Source organism: Capricornis sumatraensis, chromosome 17, assembly GCF_032405125.1.
Source record: "Capricornis sumatraensis isolate serow.1 chromosome 17, serow.2, whole genome shotgun sequence".
NCBI classification, from domain to species: Eukaryota; Metazoa; Chordata; class Mammalia; order Artiodactyla; family Bovidae; genus Capricornis; species Capricornis sumatraensis.
In genome coordinates this window covers 79,459,952-79,472,682 of record NC_091085.1, presented here as the reverse complement: position 1 = coordinate 79,472,682, position 12,731 = coordinate 79,459,952, and the positions used below count along the sequence as shown (strand labels likewise).

Sequence of the window (12,731 nt, the reverse complement as noted above, 5' to 3'; positions counted from 1 at the left end):
TGAAAGCCTCTCCGGATGGCCCTGCACCAGCCCAGTGGCGCCCCCAAGGGCAGCATGGCTGGCCGGGGGGCCTGTGACGCAGGCAGAGGGCACTGGCCGTGCCGGAGCCGGGGGCTTGGCCAATGGCAGCTCCGTAGGATGCGGTGGGCAGGGAGCGGCACAGGCTGCCTCACATGGGGCCACTTCCCGCTGGGCCGTGAGGGGTGAAGAGGGGACAGAGGAGGGCCAGGGAGGCAGGGCGGGCCCACGGTGTGCCCAGCCCACCCGAGCCGTCAGCACGCTGAGGAAGCCAGGTCAGGGGTCGGCCGCCGAGGCGGAGGGAAGCTGGGTGCCCATGCTGGACGCAGGACTCCGGGTGCCCAGCCCCAGCTGGGGAGAGGAGCGCCAGGGTGCTCGTCCAAAACCAGGGCCCAGGGCTGCGCAGAGGACGGACGCCACTGCCCCCTTGGCTGGCGCACAGCCCCCCAAGCACCCACGGGCCTCTGGAGGCCTGAGCCCACGGCCCCCGGGGTGCAGGGCGCCCACCTGCACTGGAGTCTGCAGACCAGAAGGGTAGCGCCCCAGCCCACACAGGCACCCTGTCTCACAGCCAAGGTGTGGAATGCACCGGCCTCAGTTTTATTGTCAGCATCCCCCATTCACGCACAGAGTCCTACGCCGTGTAGTTTCTCGGGAGGAGAAGAACAGCAGGGGCCTCTGTGTGCCCTCCCTGAGACAGGCCTGCCTGGAGCCCGGGAGCCCCGGGCAGCGCAGTGCGCACGGGCACCCCTCATGGACGGCCCCAGGCTGCGTCTCTCTAGGGAGAGGCTTCCATCCCTCCAGACGCCCTGTCCCCTTTCAGGAGCAGGGCTGGGGGCAGCGAGGGCCACGGCCAGGACAGGAGGGGCTGCTCCGAAGCGGACGTCCACTCTTGTGTCTGGATCGCGGCGAGACTCACAGGACGAAGCGCAGGAGGGTGAGAGGCACTCGCCGCGGGGCCGGCTCTTGCGGGTGGCACGCCTGGAGCATGTGTGCATCTGAGCACGTGTGCACATGCCTATGGCCTGCAGTGTGTGCACGCCTGCAGTGTGTGTCACATGGGGCTCTGCACACGGGCAGGGGAGGCCTGGCACCCTGACTGCAGGCAGCTGTCATTTCCAGGGCCTAAGGCAGGACCCCGAGCTAGACCCAGGGACGCAGACGGCTCACACAGAGGGCTCTGCCCTGGGGGACGCTGGCCGGGTCACGGGCAGTACCTGTGGCAGGGCCTCCCGGGAGCCCCAGCCACAGCGGCTGCGGGCTAGCTCTGCAGCCGGAACTCATGGGTAACGGCCTCCCAGCGGGTGGGGTCCGAGCCCAGCATGCTGCGCTCCGTGAAGGTCACGTGCCCATCGGCATCCACGAGGATGACGGTGTTGGTCCTGAAAGAGTGCAGGGCCCATGTTTAGCCCCGAAAGGTGCAGATCCAAGGTGGGAGGGGCCTCGCTGGGCCCCGGCCTGGCTCCGGTCTCGGGGTGCTCAGGTCCAGTGCCTCTGGGCCTGGGGGTGGGGGTGGGCACTGAGCTGGGGGCCCCCCAGGTTTCTGCCCAGCGGGATCACCCCACCACCACTCGGCAGGTGGGCCCTGGGCTGACGAGGCAGAACACCCAGGGCTCCCAGCCAGGGAGGCGGCGGGAGGGGCTGGGGAGGCGGGCCCCCCAGGGGCGGCGGCGGCACCTGTGCCTGCCAGTCCTACCTGGTGCCGTAGTCCGGGCAGCGCACGCACACGGCCGCGTACTTGCTGAGGATGGGCCGCACGTACTCCCTGCCCTGGGCCTCGATGGCCGGGTCTGGCAGCTGCCTGAAGGACAGAGGCGGTGTTCTTGCTACCAGCTCGGAGCCCTGCAGTGCCCAGGAGTCCACCAGACTGGGTGGGGGAACCACGCGAGCTGCTCCCTGCACGTCCCAGGTCAGGGCCCGGAACCCCCACTCAACCTGCGACTCGGGGCTCCTCCGTATGGGCCACGAGACAGCGACTGCCAGCCTGTCCCTGTGCCAGGGACCCCAGGGCTGCCCGGGGCCCGACCACGCAGGCCCCACGGGCAGAAGCGGCCGGCTCGCAGAGCCTCGGTGTGTGTGCAGGGGGCACTCACGCCTCGTCGTTGCTGAGCACGTCTAGGAGCTGGGCTACCAGTGCCTCCCTGGGGAGCTCCCGGCCCCGCTCCACGGCCTCCAGGAAGAGCTGCTTCCCGAAGCACAGCTTTCTCCAGGGCGTCTCCAGCAGCGCGTTACTCAGCCCATAGGTCCCTGCAGGAGGCCGGGCGTTCTGCCAGCATGGGGGTGGGGGACTGAGACCCACCCTCCACCCACCCACCCCTTCTCTGCACGCCTCCGTCTCCAGGAACTTTTCAGGCCTGGCTGTGGGGAGGGCTCGGGTGATCGGAATCAACACCAGGGTAAGGTCTGTCCCTAAGTCGGGGGAGCCCAAGGTGGGGTACACCTGAGAAGGTTCAGGCTGAGAACCCCACAGCCTCAGGCCAGGAGGCTGCCCACCAGGGTCAGCTGGGGTCAGGGAGTCCGACCCTGGGAAGCCCCAGGTGCCAACACGTAAACAGGACATCATCAAAATTTAAAATGATGCGCCTCAGAAGACACCAACAAGAAGGCAGGAAGACAGAATGGAAGAAAACATTAGAAAAATCAAGTATCTGATGGGAGACTTGTATTCAGAACACATAAAATGACTCTTGCAATTCAGTAACAGAAAAATGACCCAACTGAAAAATAGGGAGACGACTTGAGTAGACATTTCTCCGAATAAGACCCAAGAATGACCAACAAGCAGGTGAAAAGTTGCTCAGTGTCATTAACTACCAGGGAAACGCAAACCAAGGCCACAGTGCGACCACATCACGCCGGGGACAGCTGCGATGAGAAGTCAGCCAGTGACGAGCCCTGACCAGACTCGTAAAGGTGCTGCTGGCAATGTAACATGGTGCAGCTACTTTGGGAAACAGCCTGGCAATTCATCAAATGTCCAGGTACTTTACAATCTGCCAACTCCACTCGAAGTACCCACACAACAGAGATGAAGGTACCCACGCTAAAACGTGGAATCAACATTCACAGCAGCCAATAGCAGGGACAACCAAGTGTCCTTCAGCGGGCAAGGGATACACGAGGCAGAAAACCCACAGGACGGAACACTGTCAGTCACAAAGAGGAACGGAACCCGGACACCACAGAAGGATGAGCCTTGAGAGCGTTCCTCAGAGGGAAAGGCCAGACACAAAAGGCTGGTACTGTCTGCGCCTGTCTACGTAAGCTGTGCAGGGTGGGCAAACCCACAGCGATAGAAAGCAGACGGTGGTCTCCAGGGCTGGGGGTAACTGCCAGCCCCGGGGGCTGAGCGTCCCTTCTGGAGCTGGAGTTTGGTGACGGCTGCACCACTCTGGAGACAGTGAAAACGACTGAAGACATGCCCCAGCGGGTGGGCCGGATGCCGCGTGGCCACGGCTCGATGGGGCAGCTCCTTTCTCTCTTTTAAAGGAACACGGGGGGCTTCCCTGGTGGCTCAGGGGTAAAGAATCCACCTGCCAGCACAGGAAACAGGCTCGATCCCTGACCCGGGAAGACCCCACGTGCTGTGGAGCATCTCTGCCCCTGCGCCACGACCACGGGGCCTGCCCTAGAGCCCCTGCTCCGCGAGGGAAGCCGCCGCAGGGAGCAGCCCCGCTCGCCACAACTAGGGCGAGCCCAAGCAGCAAGGGAGACCCAGCACAGCCAGAAATGAGCAAATAGATAGATACAATTTTTTAAAGAAACAGAAAGAGACAGGGATCGGGGGGTAGGCTCTGGGCGACACAGCAGTGGAGAGGTGACAAGAATTTTGTCCCAGCAGCGATTCACAGACAGCAGCCTCTCCGGGCTTGGCTGAGGGCAGCGTGGGGGTCCCGGCGCTGCCACAGAGGTCACAGAACTGGGAGCACCAGGGGCTCTGCACGGGCAGAAGCAGCCCGCCTGTGCGCCAGGTGAGGCCACAGCCACCACCGGCCACAGGGGCACGAATGCTGCGAACAGCCGCAGGAGAGGCACTGGCAGAGCCCCGGGCCCGGAGAGTGGCAAGGGGCCCCCAGGGGAGCGTCCCACCCTGCGCCACCCGCCGGGGCGGCCTCACCTGGCGCCAGGACGACAGGCTCCCGCTCCCCCCGGTTTCCATAGTAGCAAATGACGTCTCCCTTCTCTGCGCTGCAGCCAAAGGCAGAGAGGGTCAGCTGGGGCCACGGGGGCCACACCCTTCTGCACAGGCGCCCCTGTCATGAGCTACCTGTGCTCAACCTGCCCAACACCTCTCTGCGCGTCAACACAGGCCTGCCCACAACCCAACCGCCTTGCTCCCAGGGCACCTGCAGGGCCCAGCAGCCCCGCTCCTGAACCTCACAGCCAGGGCGGCCGCCCAGGGCTCCAGGGACTCAGCCTCCCTGGGTCAACCGCTCCTCCCGCCTTGGGGACAGGCCCCTACCCCTGCCCCTCGCTGCCCACTCCACCCAGGGCAGGGAATGCCCCTCGCCCACAGGGCCCACGGCTGGCTTGGCTGGCATCACGGCCCCTTGGCAGCTCCAGACAGGCCAACAGACAGCTCCCGAGCCCTCAGAGGACCTGGTGTCGCCTCGCTGTCCTTGGCCGGCCCCGGAAGGTGGTGGGGCGTCCCCGCCTGAAGACCCACCTCAGGTCGCCCGCGATGAGGTTGAAGCCATTGTACAGATGGCCCTCGGCCGAGACCTTCTTCAGGTAGGACAAGCTGTCCATGTCCGAGGTCAGGAACTGGGCCACGAGCTCACCTGTGGCAGGGGACACACGCCCACGGAAGGGCGGCAGGACTGAGCCCCTCCCGGGAGACAACGGCCCCCCAGGCCTGCGCCCCTTCACCAACCGGCAGCCTAGGAGGTGAGCGTGGAGATTTCCGACTCTGAACATCCTCCTGCTGAGCCCCCACGGGAAGGCCCAGCACAAGGGGACGTCGCAGGCAGCGTGTGTCCACAGGGTGGGGGGCGACCACACAGTGGTCGGGGGCCAGGCCGCGGCCAGGCCAAGGAGGCTCCCGGCGTCACCAGCCAGGGGGCTGCAGGGGCCCTGCTCCTTGCCCCGCCTCCCGCCCCTGCAGGCGTCCGCGAGCCCCCAGCCCTGTACCTCGGCCCCGGGCATCATGGTTCAGCCGCGGCTGCAAGTAGTTGGTGAGCGCGGCCAGCTTGCCCCGCGTGCTGATGCCCAGCCACGTGCCGCCCTCCTTGCCTTCCTCCATGTCCAGCCCTGCAACACACAGCAGGGTCACCAGCAGCCCTGGGGCTGGCCGGGGCTCAAACTCCATGGGACGAGGCAGCCTGCAGGCCCACTGATCTGTGGGGGGACCTCCATCCGGGACAACACCTGCTGTCCCCAGGACCCCCGGCCCGCGCACACATGCCAGCACCTGGGTGGGCGTCAGGCCGGGGCGCACACAGCACCAGCTCTGCCGCGGAGACCGCGCCGGGCCCCTGTCAGGTGCAGGGACGCTGGCTGCCATCCCTGGGCAGGACCAGGCTGCACTAGGAGCCCTCCTGCTACAGCCCTCCACGACCACGGGCCCACCGTGGGCTGGCAAGGTGGCCACAGCCACCAGCAGTGACTTCCTAGGCCGGCGGGGTCACTTTGCTTGAAGACTGGGGTGAAAACAACTACGTCATTAACACGTTACTCTTACAACAATAATAAGTTGCTAGAGTACAGGCTACATCGCTCAGTCGTGTCCGACTCTTTGCGACCCCATGGGCTGTAGCCTGCCCGGCTCTTCTGCCCGTGGAACTCACCAGGCAGGACACTGGGGTGGGCTGCCTCATCCTCCCCCAGGGAACTTACAAAGGCGGAAAACAACAGAGGGAGAGATCTGAAAAAAGGGCTGAAATAAAACTGCCCGTATCTGTATGTGAAGAAGATCCAAAGAGCATCTGCGAAGAAAAGGGAAAGCCTTCCATGACTAATGAGCGCACACTAGTGAGAGCTGGAAAAGGAAACCTTAATCAGCCAGTCACAGCAGCAGCAGACGGTTTTCAAAACACATAGGAAAACGTGACAGGAAAGACGCTACTGAGGACGCACGTCAGGCAGGCCTGGCTGGAGGAAGAGCCCTGCTCGGCGCTCGGACGCTCACATGGTCAAGAGGGGCCCTGCCAGAGCGTGGACAAAAGGCAGCCTTCCAACACCGCTGGGGGGGGGCACGCTGGTGCAGCCACTACGAAGACCAGTATGGAGGCTCTTCAGAACACTAACACAGAACTTCCACACGGTCCCGCAAGCCCACTCCTGGGGTGCGTATCTGGACAAACAACAAGGAAAGATCCACGCACCCCAGTGTTCACCTCAGCACTATTTACAGCAGTCACAATGCGAAAGCAAAGTGAACGCTCGTCCCCAGATGAACGGACGAAGGGGCAGTGCATTTATACAGCAGAATACTCTCCAGCCGCAAGAAGAACAAAATAGTGCCCCTTGCAGCAACATGGGTGAACGCAGAGACTGTCATGTTGCGTGAACTGAGTCACACAAAGACAGACAGACACCACACGGTATGGCTTACACGCGGAAGCTAAAACATGACCCAGTGCCCAAGACTCCGGGTCCCAGTGTAGAGGGACCAGGTTCGATCCCTGGTCAGGGAGCTAGAACCTGCATATGGCAACTAAAGCTTCCCGATGCCACGACTAAGACCCAGCAGAGCCAAACAAACCCTCTAAAAATAAAACGTGTCACAAACAGACGTGTCTCCGAAACAAGCAGACTCACAGACACAGAGCGCAGACCTGTGGTGGCCAAGGGGGAGGGAGAGGGAGTTTGGGGTCAGCAGAGGCAAACTCGTGTACATAGTGCAGATACACAAGACGCAAAAACACAGCACAAAAGACTATGCTCGACGTCTTGCGATAAACCGTGACAGAAAACATGACGAAGAAGAACATACGTGCACACGTAAACCGGAGTCACTGTGCTCAGGAGAAACTGACCCAACTCCGTAAGTAAACTGTAACAAAAAGGGTGACGGTTCTCCGCAAGCTACCGAGCGACCACAATCAAATGAAAGACCTGGCAGGCTGGCACTTTATAGAAACCACAGACCTGAGCATAACCAAAACCAGAAGGCTTCCAGAACCACACAGAGGAAGGTATCTTTGCAATCTCACGATAGGCAAAGCCTTCGGGTAAGATGCAAAAAAACCTATGACAAACCTAGACAGCATATTAAAAAGCAGAGACTTCACTTTGCCAACACAAGTCTGTATTGTCAAAGCTGTGGTTTTCCCAGTAGCCATGCATGGATGTGAGAGTTGGACCACAAAGAAGGCTGAGCACCATAAAATTGATGCTTTTGAACTGTGGTGTTGGAGAAGACTCTTGAGAGTTCGTTGGACTGCAAGGAGATCCAACCAGTCCATCCTAAAAGAAATCAGTCCTGAATATTCATTGGAAGGACTGATGTTGAAGCTGAAACTCAAATACTTTGGCCACCTGACGCAAAGAACTGACTCATTTAGAAAGACCCTGATGCTGGGAAAGACTGAAGGCAGGAGAACGGGACGACAGAGGATGACAGAGCTGGAGGGCATCACCTATTCAACGGACATGAGTCTGAGCAAGCTCTGGGAGTTGGTCATGGACAGGGAGGCCTGGCGTGCAGGAGTCCACGGGGTCGCAGAGAGCTGGTGACGACAGCAACAGCGAGCCCAGGACGGTCCTTGGCCACGCCCATGGGCTCCCCTCAGTCCCCCTCCAGCGGCGCCCAGGCCTCTGGGAAGCCAGGCGAGCCCGGGCAAAGACCCCACACAGGACCGCCATGCCCAGAGCTCAGGGCGCAGGGGCCAGCCCACCCCACTCCGCCCCCAGTGCTCTCCCCGCCTCCCGCAGGACCTGCTCCTTCTTCCTGCGCCCAGCCTCCTCGGCCCGGCTCTGCACACGGGAAGCCTTTGTGGATGTCTGAGGGCCCCGGCCCGCGCACGCGCACATGCCCTCTGGGTGGGCCTGCCCGCAGTGCCAGGCACTACGCAGTGCCAGGTGCTGCTCGCAAGGGGCCCATCTGCTCCACAGGCCCCCCATCGGCCCCCAAACTCCGGCAGCCCTGCCTGGGGCCAGGGGTGCGCGAGGGCACCAGAAGCACGTGCAGCTGCACACACAGGCACGTGCTCCAGGCGCAAGACCAGCCCCAGCGGAGGGTGGATCGGGGTGCAGCCCCCACCCTCCGGCGCCTCCCCAGGGCACCCGGGCGCGCGGAGGGCAGGGACACTCACCGCTGAGGACCTCGTTGTTGCTCCCCCAGAAGCCCGCGGCCCTGGCCGGCCGGTGGTAGGACTCGTCCCTGTTGGCGGCCAGGATGAGCCTGAGGAGAGAGCAAGGAGGAGGGGCTCGGGGGCACTGGAGCGTCCCGCATGGGCCGCCGGTCGCGGTTTTCCTCTCGTTATCAAGACGACGGCGCCTCAGCAGTCAGGATGCACCCCCACCCACCCCCGAGGGAGAAAGCGGACTCGGCCCAGCCCTGGTCCCTGCTCACCAGGCCCCTGCTCTGCCCGTGGGCCCCTTCCCTGAGGACGCCCCGCGAAGCCCCAGCAGCGCTGAGGGTGTCCCAGGGCTGCTCCCTCCTGCCCTTCGGGGCGTCTCTGGGAGGGGGCAGCTGAGGACTTCTCTGTGTTTCCTTCCTGTTTAGCATTATCAATCAAACAAGTATTTATTTGGCAACTAGAAAACATGGTGATGTTTTCAGAGCACTGGTTTTGAGGTACAAAATGGTTTTGCCATTTAAAATAACTGCGCGGGAAGAGCCCCTGGAGAGGAGCATGGCAACCCACTCCAGTACTCATCTGGGAAACCCCGACACGCCACGCAGTTCCAAGAGAGTCCCACGTGACTTCTGACTGGAGAACGACAAGCTGCTCCTCTGCCTCCAGTTTCTCGGCTTTCGATCTAGGAAGTCTCTGCAGACACGACCTCCCCGATAGGTCTAAACATTCAGACCTACCCCGAGCTCCAGCGGGACCTCCCCGGCCGCCCAGCGGTGCCAACTCTGCGCCTCTGCTGTGGGGGGTGTGGTGGGACCCCTGATCAGGGGGCTAAAGTCCTGAGTGAGGCTTGGCAGGGCCCAAATACCCCAAAAACCGACAGGAGCAACTACACACACAGGCGGTATCAAGTGGGCAGGCCGCCCTGAAGGCTCCCAGAGACCAGTGTCTGTCTCTGATGAGGGGCCCTCCCAGCAGCACGGCATGGGCTGGCGTGGGGCCAGGGTCCAGCCCGCACTCGGTGGTCAGATCCTCAGAACTCTCCAAGCATACCATTCACACGGACGCCTGACACCATGAACACTGGCTTGTGGGGAACGCTGGCTTGTGCAGCCCAACACCCACCCGTTGTCTCAGCCAGGTGCTCAGCTCAGGGCCCCGGGGGCGATGCCGCTGCTGCAGGGGTCAGTCCCCTGAAGCCACAGGGCCGGGCCGCCTGGTCTCCCCTGTCGTGGGCCAGGGCCACTCTCCTCCCGGAGGCCGCCCACAAGCTCTGGCCATGGGCCCCTCCAAGAGCAGCAAGGGTCAGACCCCCCCCCAGGACACACCCCCTGTGAACTCGGGGTCACCTGATTCAAGGCTTCCATCATTTGTCAAAATATGGAGGTTCCAAGAGCTGGACAACAAAAGGCAGGGGGTAGAGAGGCCGGGGCCTCCCAGGGGGGGTCATACCCAGGCAGGGCATGGGGGGTGGGGCGGGCGTGTCGAGCCAAGGACGGCCCCAGGAGGGTCCGACACCAGCGCACGTGGCCGAGTGCACAGCCTGGGAGGCAGGCCAAACCCGAGGGCACCTGAGGGGTCACGCCAGGGGTGATGGCAATGGGAGATGACGTGAGGAGAGGTGGGTGCCCCAAAACAGAGCTGTGGGGCGGCAACCAGGGGTGCAGTACAAGGCGCAGACGAGGGGCCCAGGCGGCCTCAGCCTGGAGCTACTCAGCTGAGCCACTCACACCCCAGGACCCCGCATGCACCTCAGCTCCCCCACCAGGCACCTGTCTCCCTCCCCCCACACCTCCAAGGGCGCTCCACCCAGCAGCCCACAGGACACGCACTCTCGTGCGGCGGGCCCGGATCATAGGAGAACTTGGCAGTGCAGCACCAGTGCCCACCACCACCCTACCCAGAGCTCCGCAGCGGCTGCGGGCCCAGTTTTGTCAGCAGAGGGCACCGGAGGGATGCTGCTGGGGAGTGGTTTTCGCTCCCTGGCTCGGGGCACGGCCCAGACGGTGGCCAGTGCAAGCGGGCAGACTTCCAGCAAGTGCCCAGAGAGCTCTGGCCACCCAGTGTGCCAGCCCGGGCTGGGGCTCAGCCCAGGGTGGAGGGCGGGCTCTGCCCCTGGGCACCCTGGCCCCACAGTGGCTAACCATCCCACACTAGAGCTCCCTGCTATAATCACAGCCCCGGGGCTCTGTCCACTGGCTGGACCCCGACTCCCAGCTGCTCTGCTGGGGGCTGTCAACGACCAGCTCCCAGCCCTCAGCCAGGCCCTGCGGCCCACTCCCCTGCAGGAAGGAGACGCTGGGCACCGCTCACTCCCTGGCCTGGAGCAAGTGACCTCAGCCACATGTCAGGCATCCGAGAAACAGCTGAAATGACCCAGGTCCTGGGACAATAACAACTTCACAGCAACTGCACAGGTGACTCGTCTGGTTGGGGGTCACAACCCAGCCTCCCTCTCCGTGTGTATCAGTGCTGGGGGGGGTCTCCACCACGGACCTGGAGGACGGAGGGGTGCCCCCCAGAGCCGGCAGCCCTTCCCTGGCCTCAGCCTCCTGCCTGCTCCGGTGGGTCCCCCAGATCCCCCGACGCCCGCACAGGCGGCCCTCAACACGCAGGCCGCTTGCTCACCCAGGGCTCCAGCCCCAGGCCAGCCTCCCATGCGGCCACTCCGTCCTGCTGCCACCGGGCCCCAGCTGGGAGCACCGGGCTGTGTGCACGCCCACTCCACCCTCTGTCCTGCCCACGCGGCCATCTCCAGCATCTGAGTCTGAGGACCTCTGCACATCGACTCGGGGTCCCCGCCCCCAGAGGAACCCCACGCGGGGCCCACCTGAGCAGCTGCTGTCGGGGGAACTGGGCCTGTGCCCCACCCCCATCGCGGCGCCCACGCGGGCTCCCGAGGCCAAGTGGGACAGCGGGTGCAGCCCGGGGGGTTACCTGTACGCGTTTCTGGAAGCAGGGCGAGGGTCAAACTTGAAAAAGATGATGCACATGAGTCCCGAGGGGCTTGGCTCCGGGGCCACAGGCTCTGCAGGAGCAGGAGAGGGGCCGAGTGAGCGGCGGCGGCAGGCCCGCCTCCCGCACCAGCACAGCCCCCTGCCCTCCCTGGACGGGGGCCTGCGCGGCCCATGCTGCAGCGCTGCCGTCTTCGTAAACGTGCTCTGGCGCAGGGGCCAGACACACCCCCGAGGCCGGCGACCTCGCTGGCCCTGGTGGCCGGCGATCACTGCCTGGTCTGGGGCCTGAAACGCAGCATCTCCCGTCTCAGGACTCACAGGAGGACGTTCCCAGCACACCGACCCGCCTACAAAGCAGGCAAGCAATGAGGGAGCCCTGGCCGCCCCGCACAGAGATGCCGAGGGAGGCTGGAGCCCACGGACAGCATCACGGCCATGACCGCGACGCAGAGCCACGCGGCAGCCACCCGGCTTGCGGCCTTCTGCGCCCCCTCCCCTCACTCTGCTCCCGGGTCTGGCCGGGGTGGTCGCCAGGCTCTGGGTGCACCCGGAACTCCCCCCGGCGGTGCCCACAGGCCCGGCGGGACCTCCAGGACTCAGCCTCGTGCTTGTCCAGGCACGGGTGCGTTGACGGCCCAGCCCACCAACCACCGTGGCCGTGCAGGGGAGGCGGGGCCGTGGTGACCAGTGCCGTGTGCAGGAGCCCAGGGCACCGCACCACACGCAGCACCCACACAGAGAGGCCTGGGGGTCGTGTGGAGGGGCCAGGTCCCCGCCCATCAGGGGCACTGGTGCCCATCATCCCGGGAGCGCTTGGCAATCCCCATTCTGTGGGCAGACCACTGGGACCAACCTCCTTGGTAAAAGTGACTCAAAGCGCTTGAAAATACATGGAAAATCCTCAAAGCCAAGAGCTGACAAGGTCATGCAGGATTTAGCTGAAATCTGAGAGGACAGAGAAACCCAGAGAAGAGAGCAGGGAACAGTGCCCACGGTGCAACCTGGGCTCTGGCGGCCTCGGGGGTTTGTGGGAACGGGACCCAGTGTGTCTGCACGGCCACACGGGGGCTGGGCAGGGAAGGTGCACCGAAGTGGGGGGTGGTCTCTAGGGAGCTCCATGTGCAGAGCCAGGGCCACCTGGGGTGCCCAGGGACTGGGTCGGAGGGGCATCTGCACTGGCAGTGCCCCTGGGCACGGGGCACACTCAAGTTTCCGTCTTTGTCCCAGACTTCCGAGAGTCTCTGGAATGATTTCCAGGACAGAGAGCAGCGCGGCGGAAAGACCCCTATAACGAAACGGAGCAACGCGAGCGACAAGCGGCAGGGTTCCCCGCACCCCACGACCCCTCCCGTCTGAGCGCAGGAAAGGGGCTCAGGAGCACTTGTGCAGAGAGGACACCGGGGGCCTCCCAGCGCCGGAAAGACCCTCCAGAAGCAGCAGCCTCGGGGGCCTCCCTGTACACCCAACACAGGGGCGCGGGCTTGATCCCTGGTCGGGGAACTAAGGTACGGTGAGA

The 12,731-nt window shown here is 63.9% G+C and overlaps 1 protein-coding gene across 1 annotated transcript; it reads right to left on the bottom strand.

Annotated features, from left to right (window-relative positions):
• Nucleotides 1–638: 638 nt before the first annotated feature.
• On the bottom strand, nucleotides 639–11,281 carry TANGO2 (transport and golgi organization 2 homolog). The gene is made up of 9 exons (XM_068989601.1): nucleotides 11,196–11,281; nucleotides 8,274–8,362; nucleotides 5,149–5,268; nucleotides 4,685–4,799; nucleotides 4,136–4,206; nucleotides 2,112–2,265; nucleotides 1,715–1,819; nucleotides 1,236–1,400; nucleotides 639–999 (listed from the first exon to the last, which is right to left on the bottom strand). Exons 1-8 carry the CDS (start codon nucleotides 11,249–11,251, stop codon nucleotides 1,280–1,282), a joined length of 831 nt encoding a protein of 276 aa, XP_068845702.1. The 5' UTR covers nucleotides 11,252–11,281; the 3' UTR covers nucleotides 639–999; nucleotides 1,236–1,279.
• Between the last annotated feature and the right edge of the window lie 1,450 nt (nucleotides 11,282–12,731).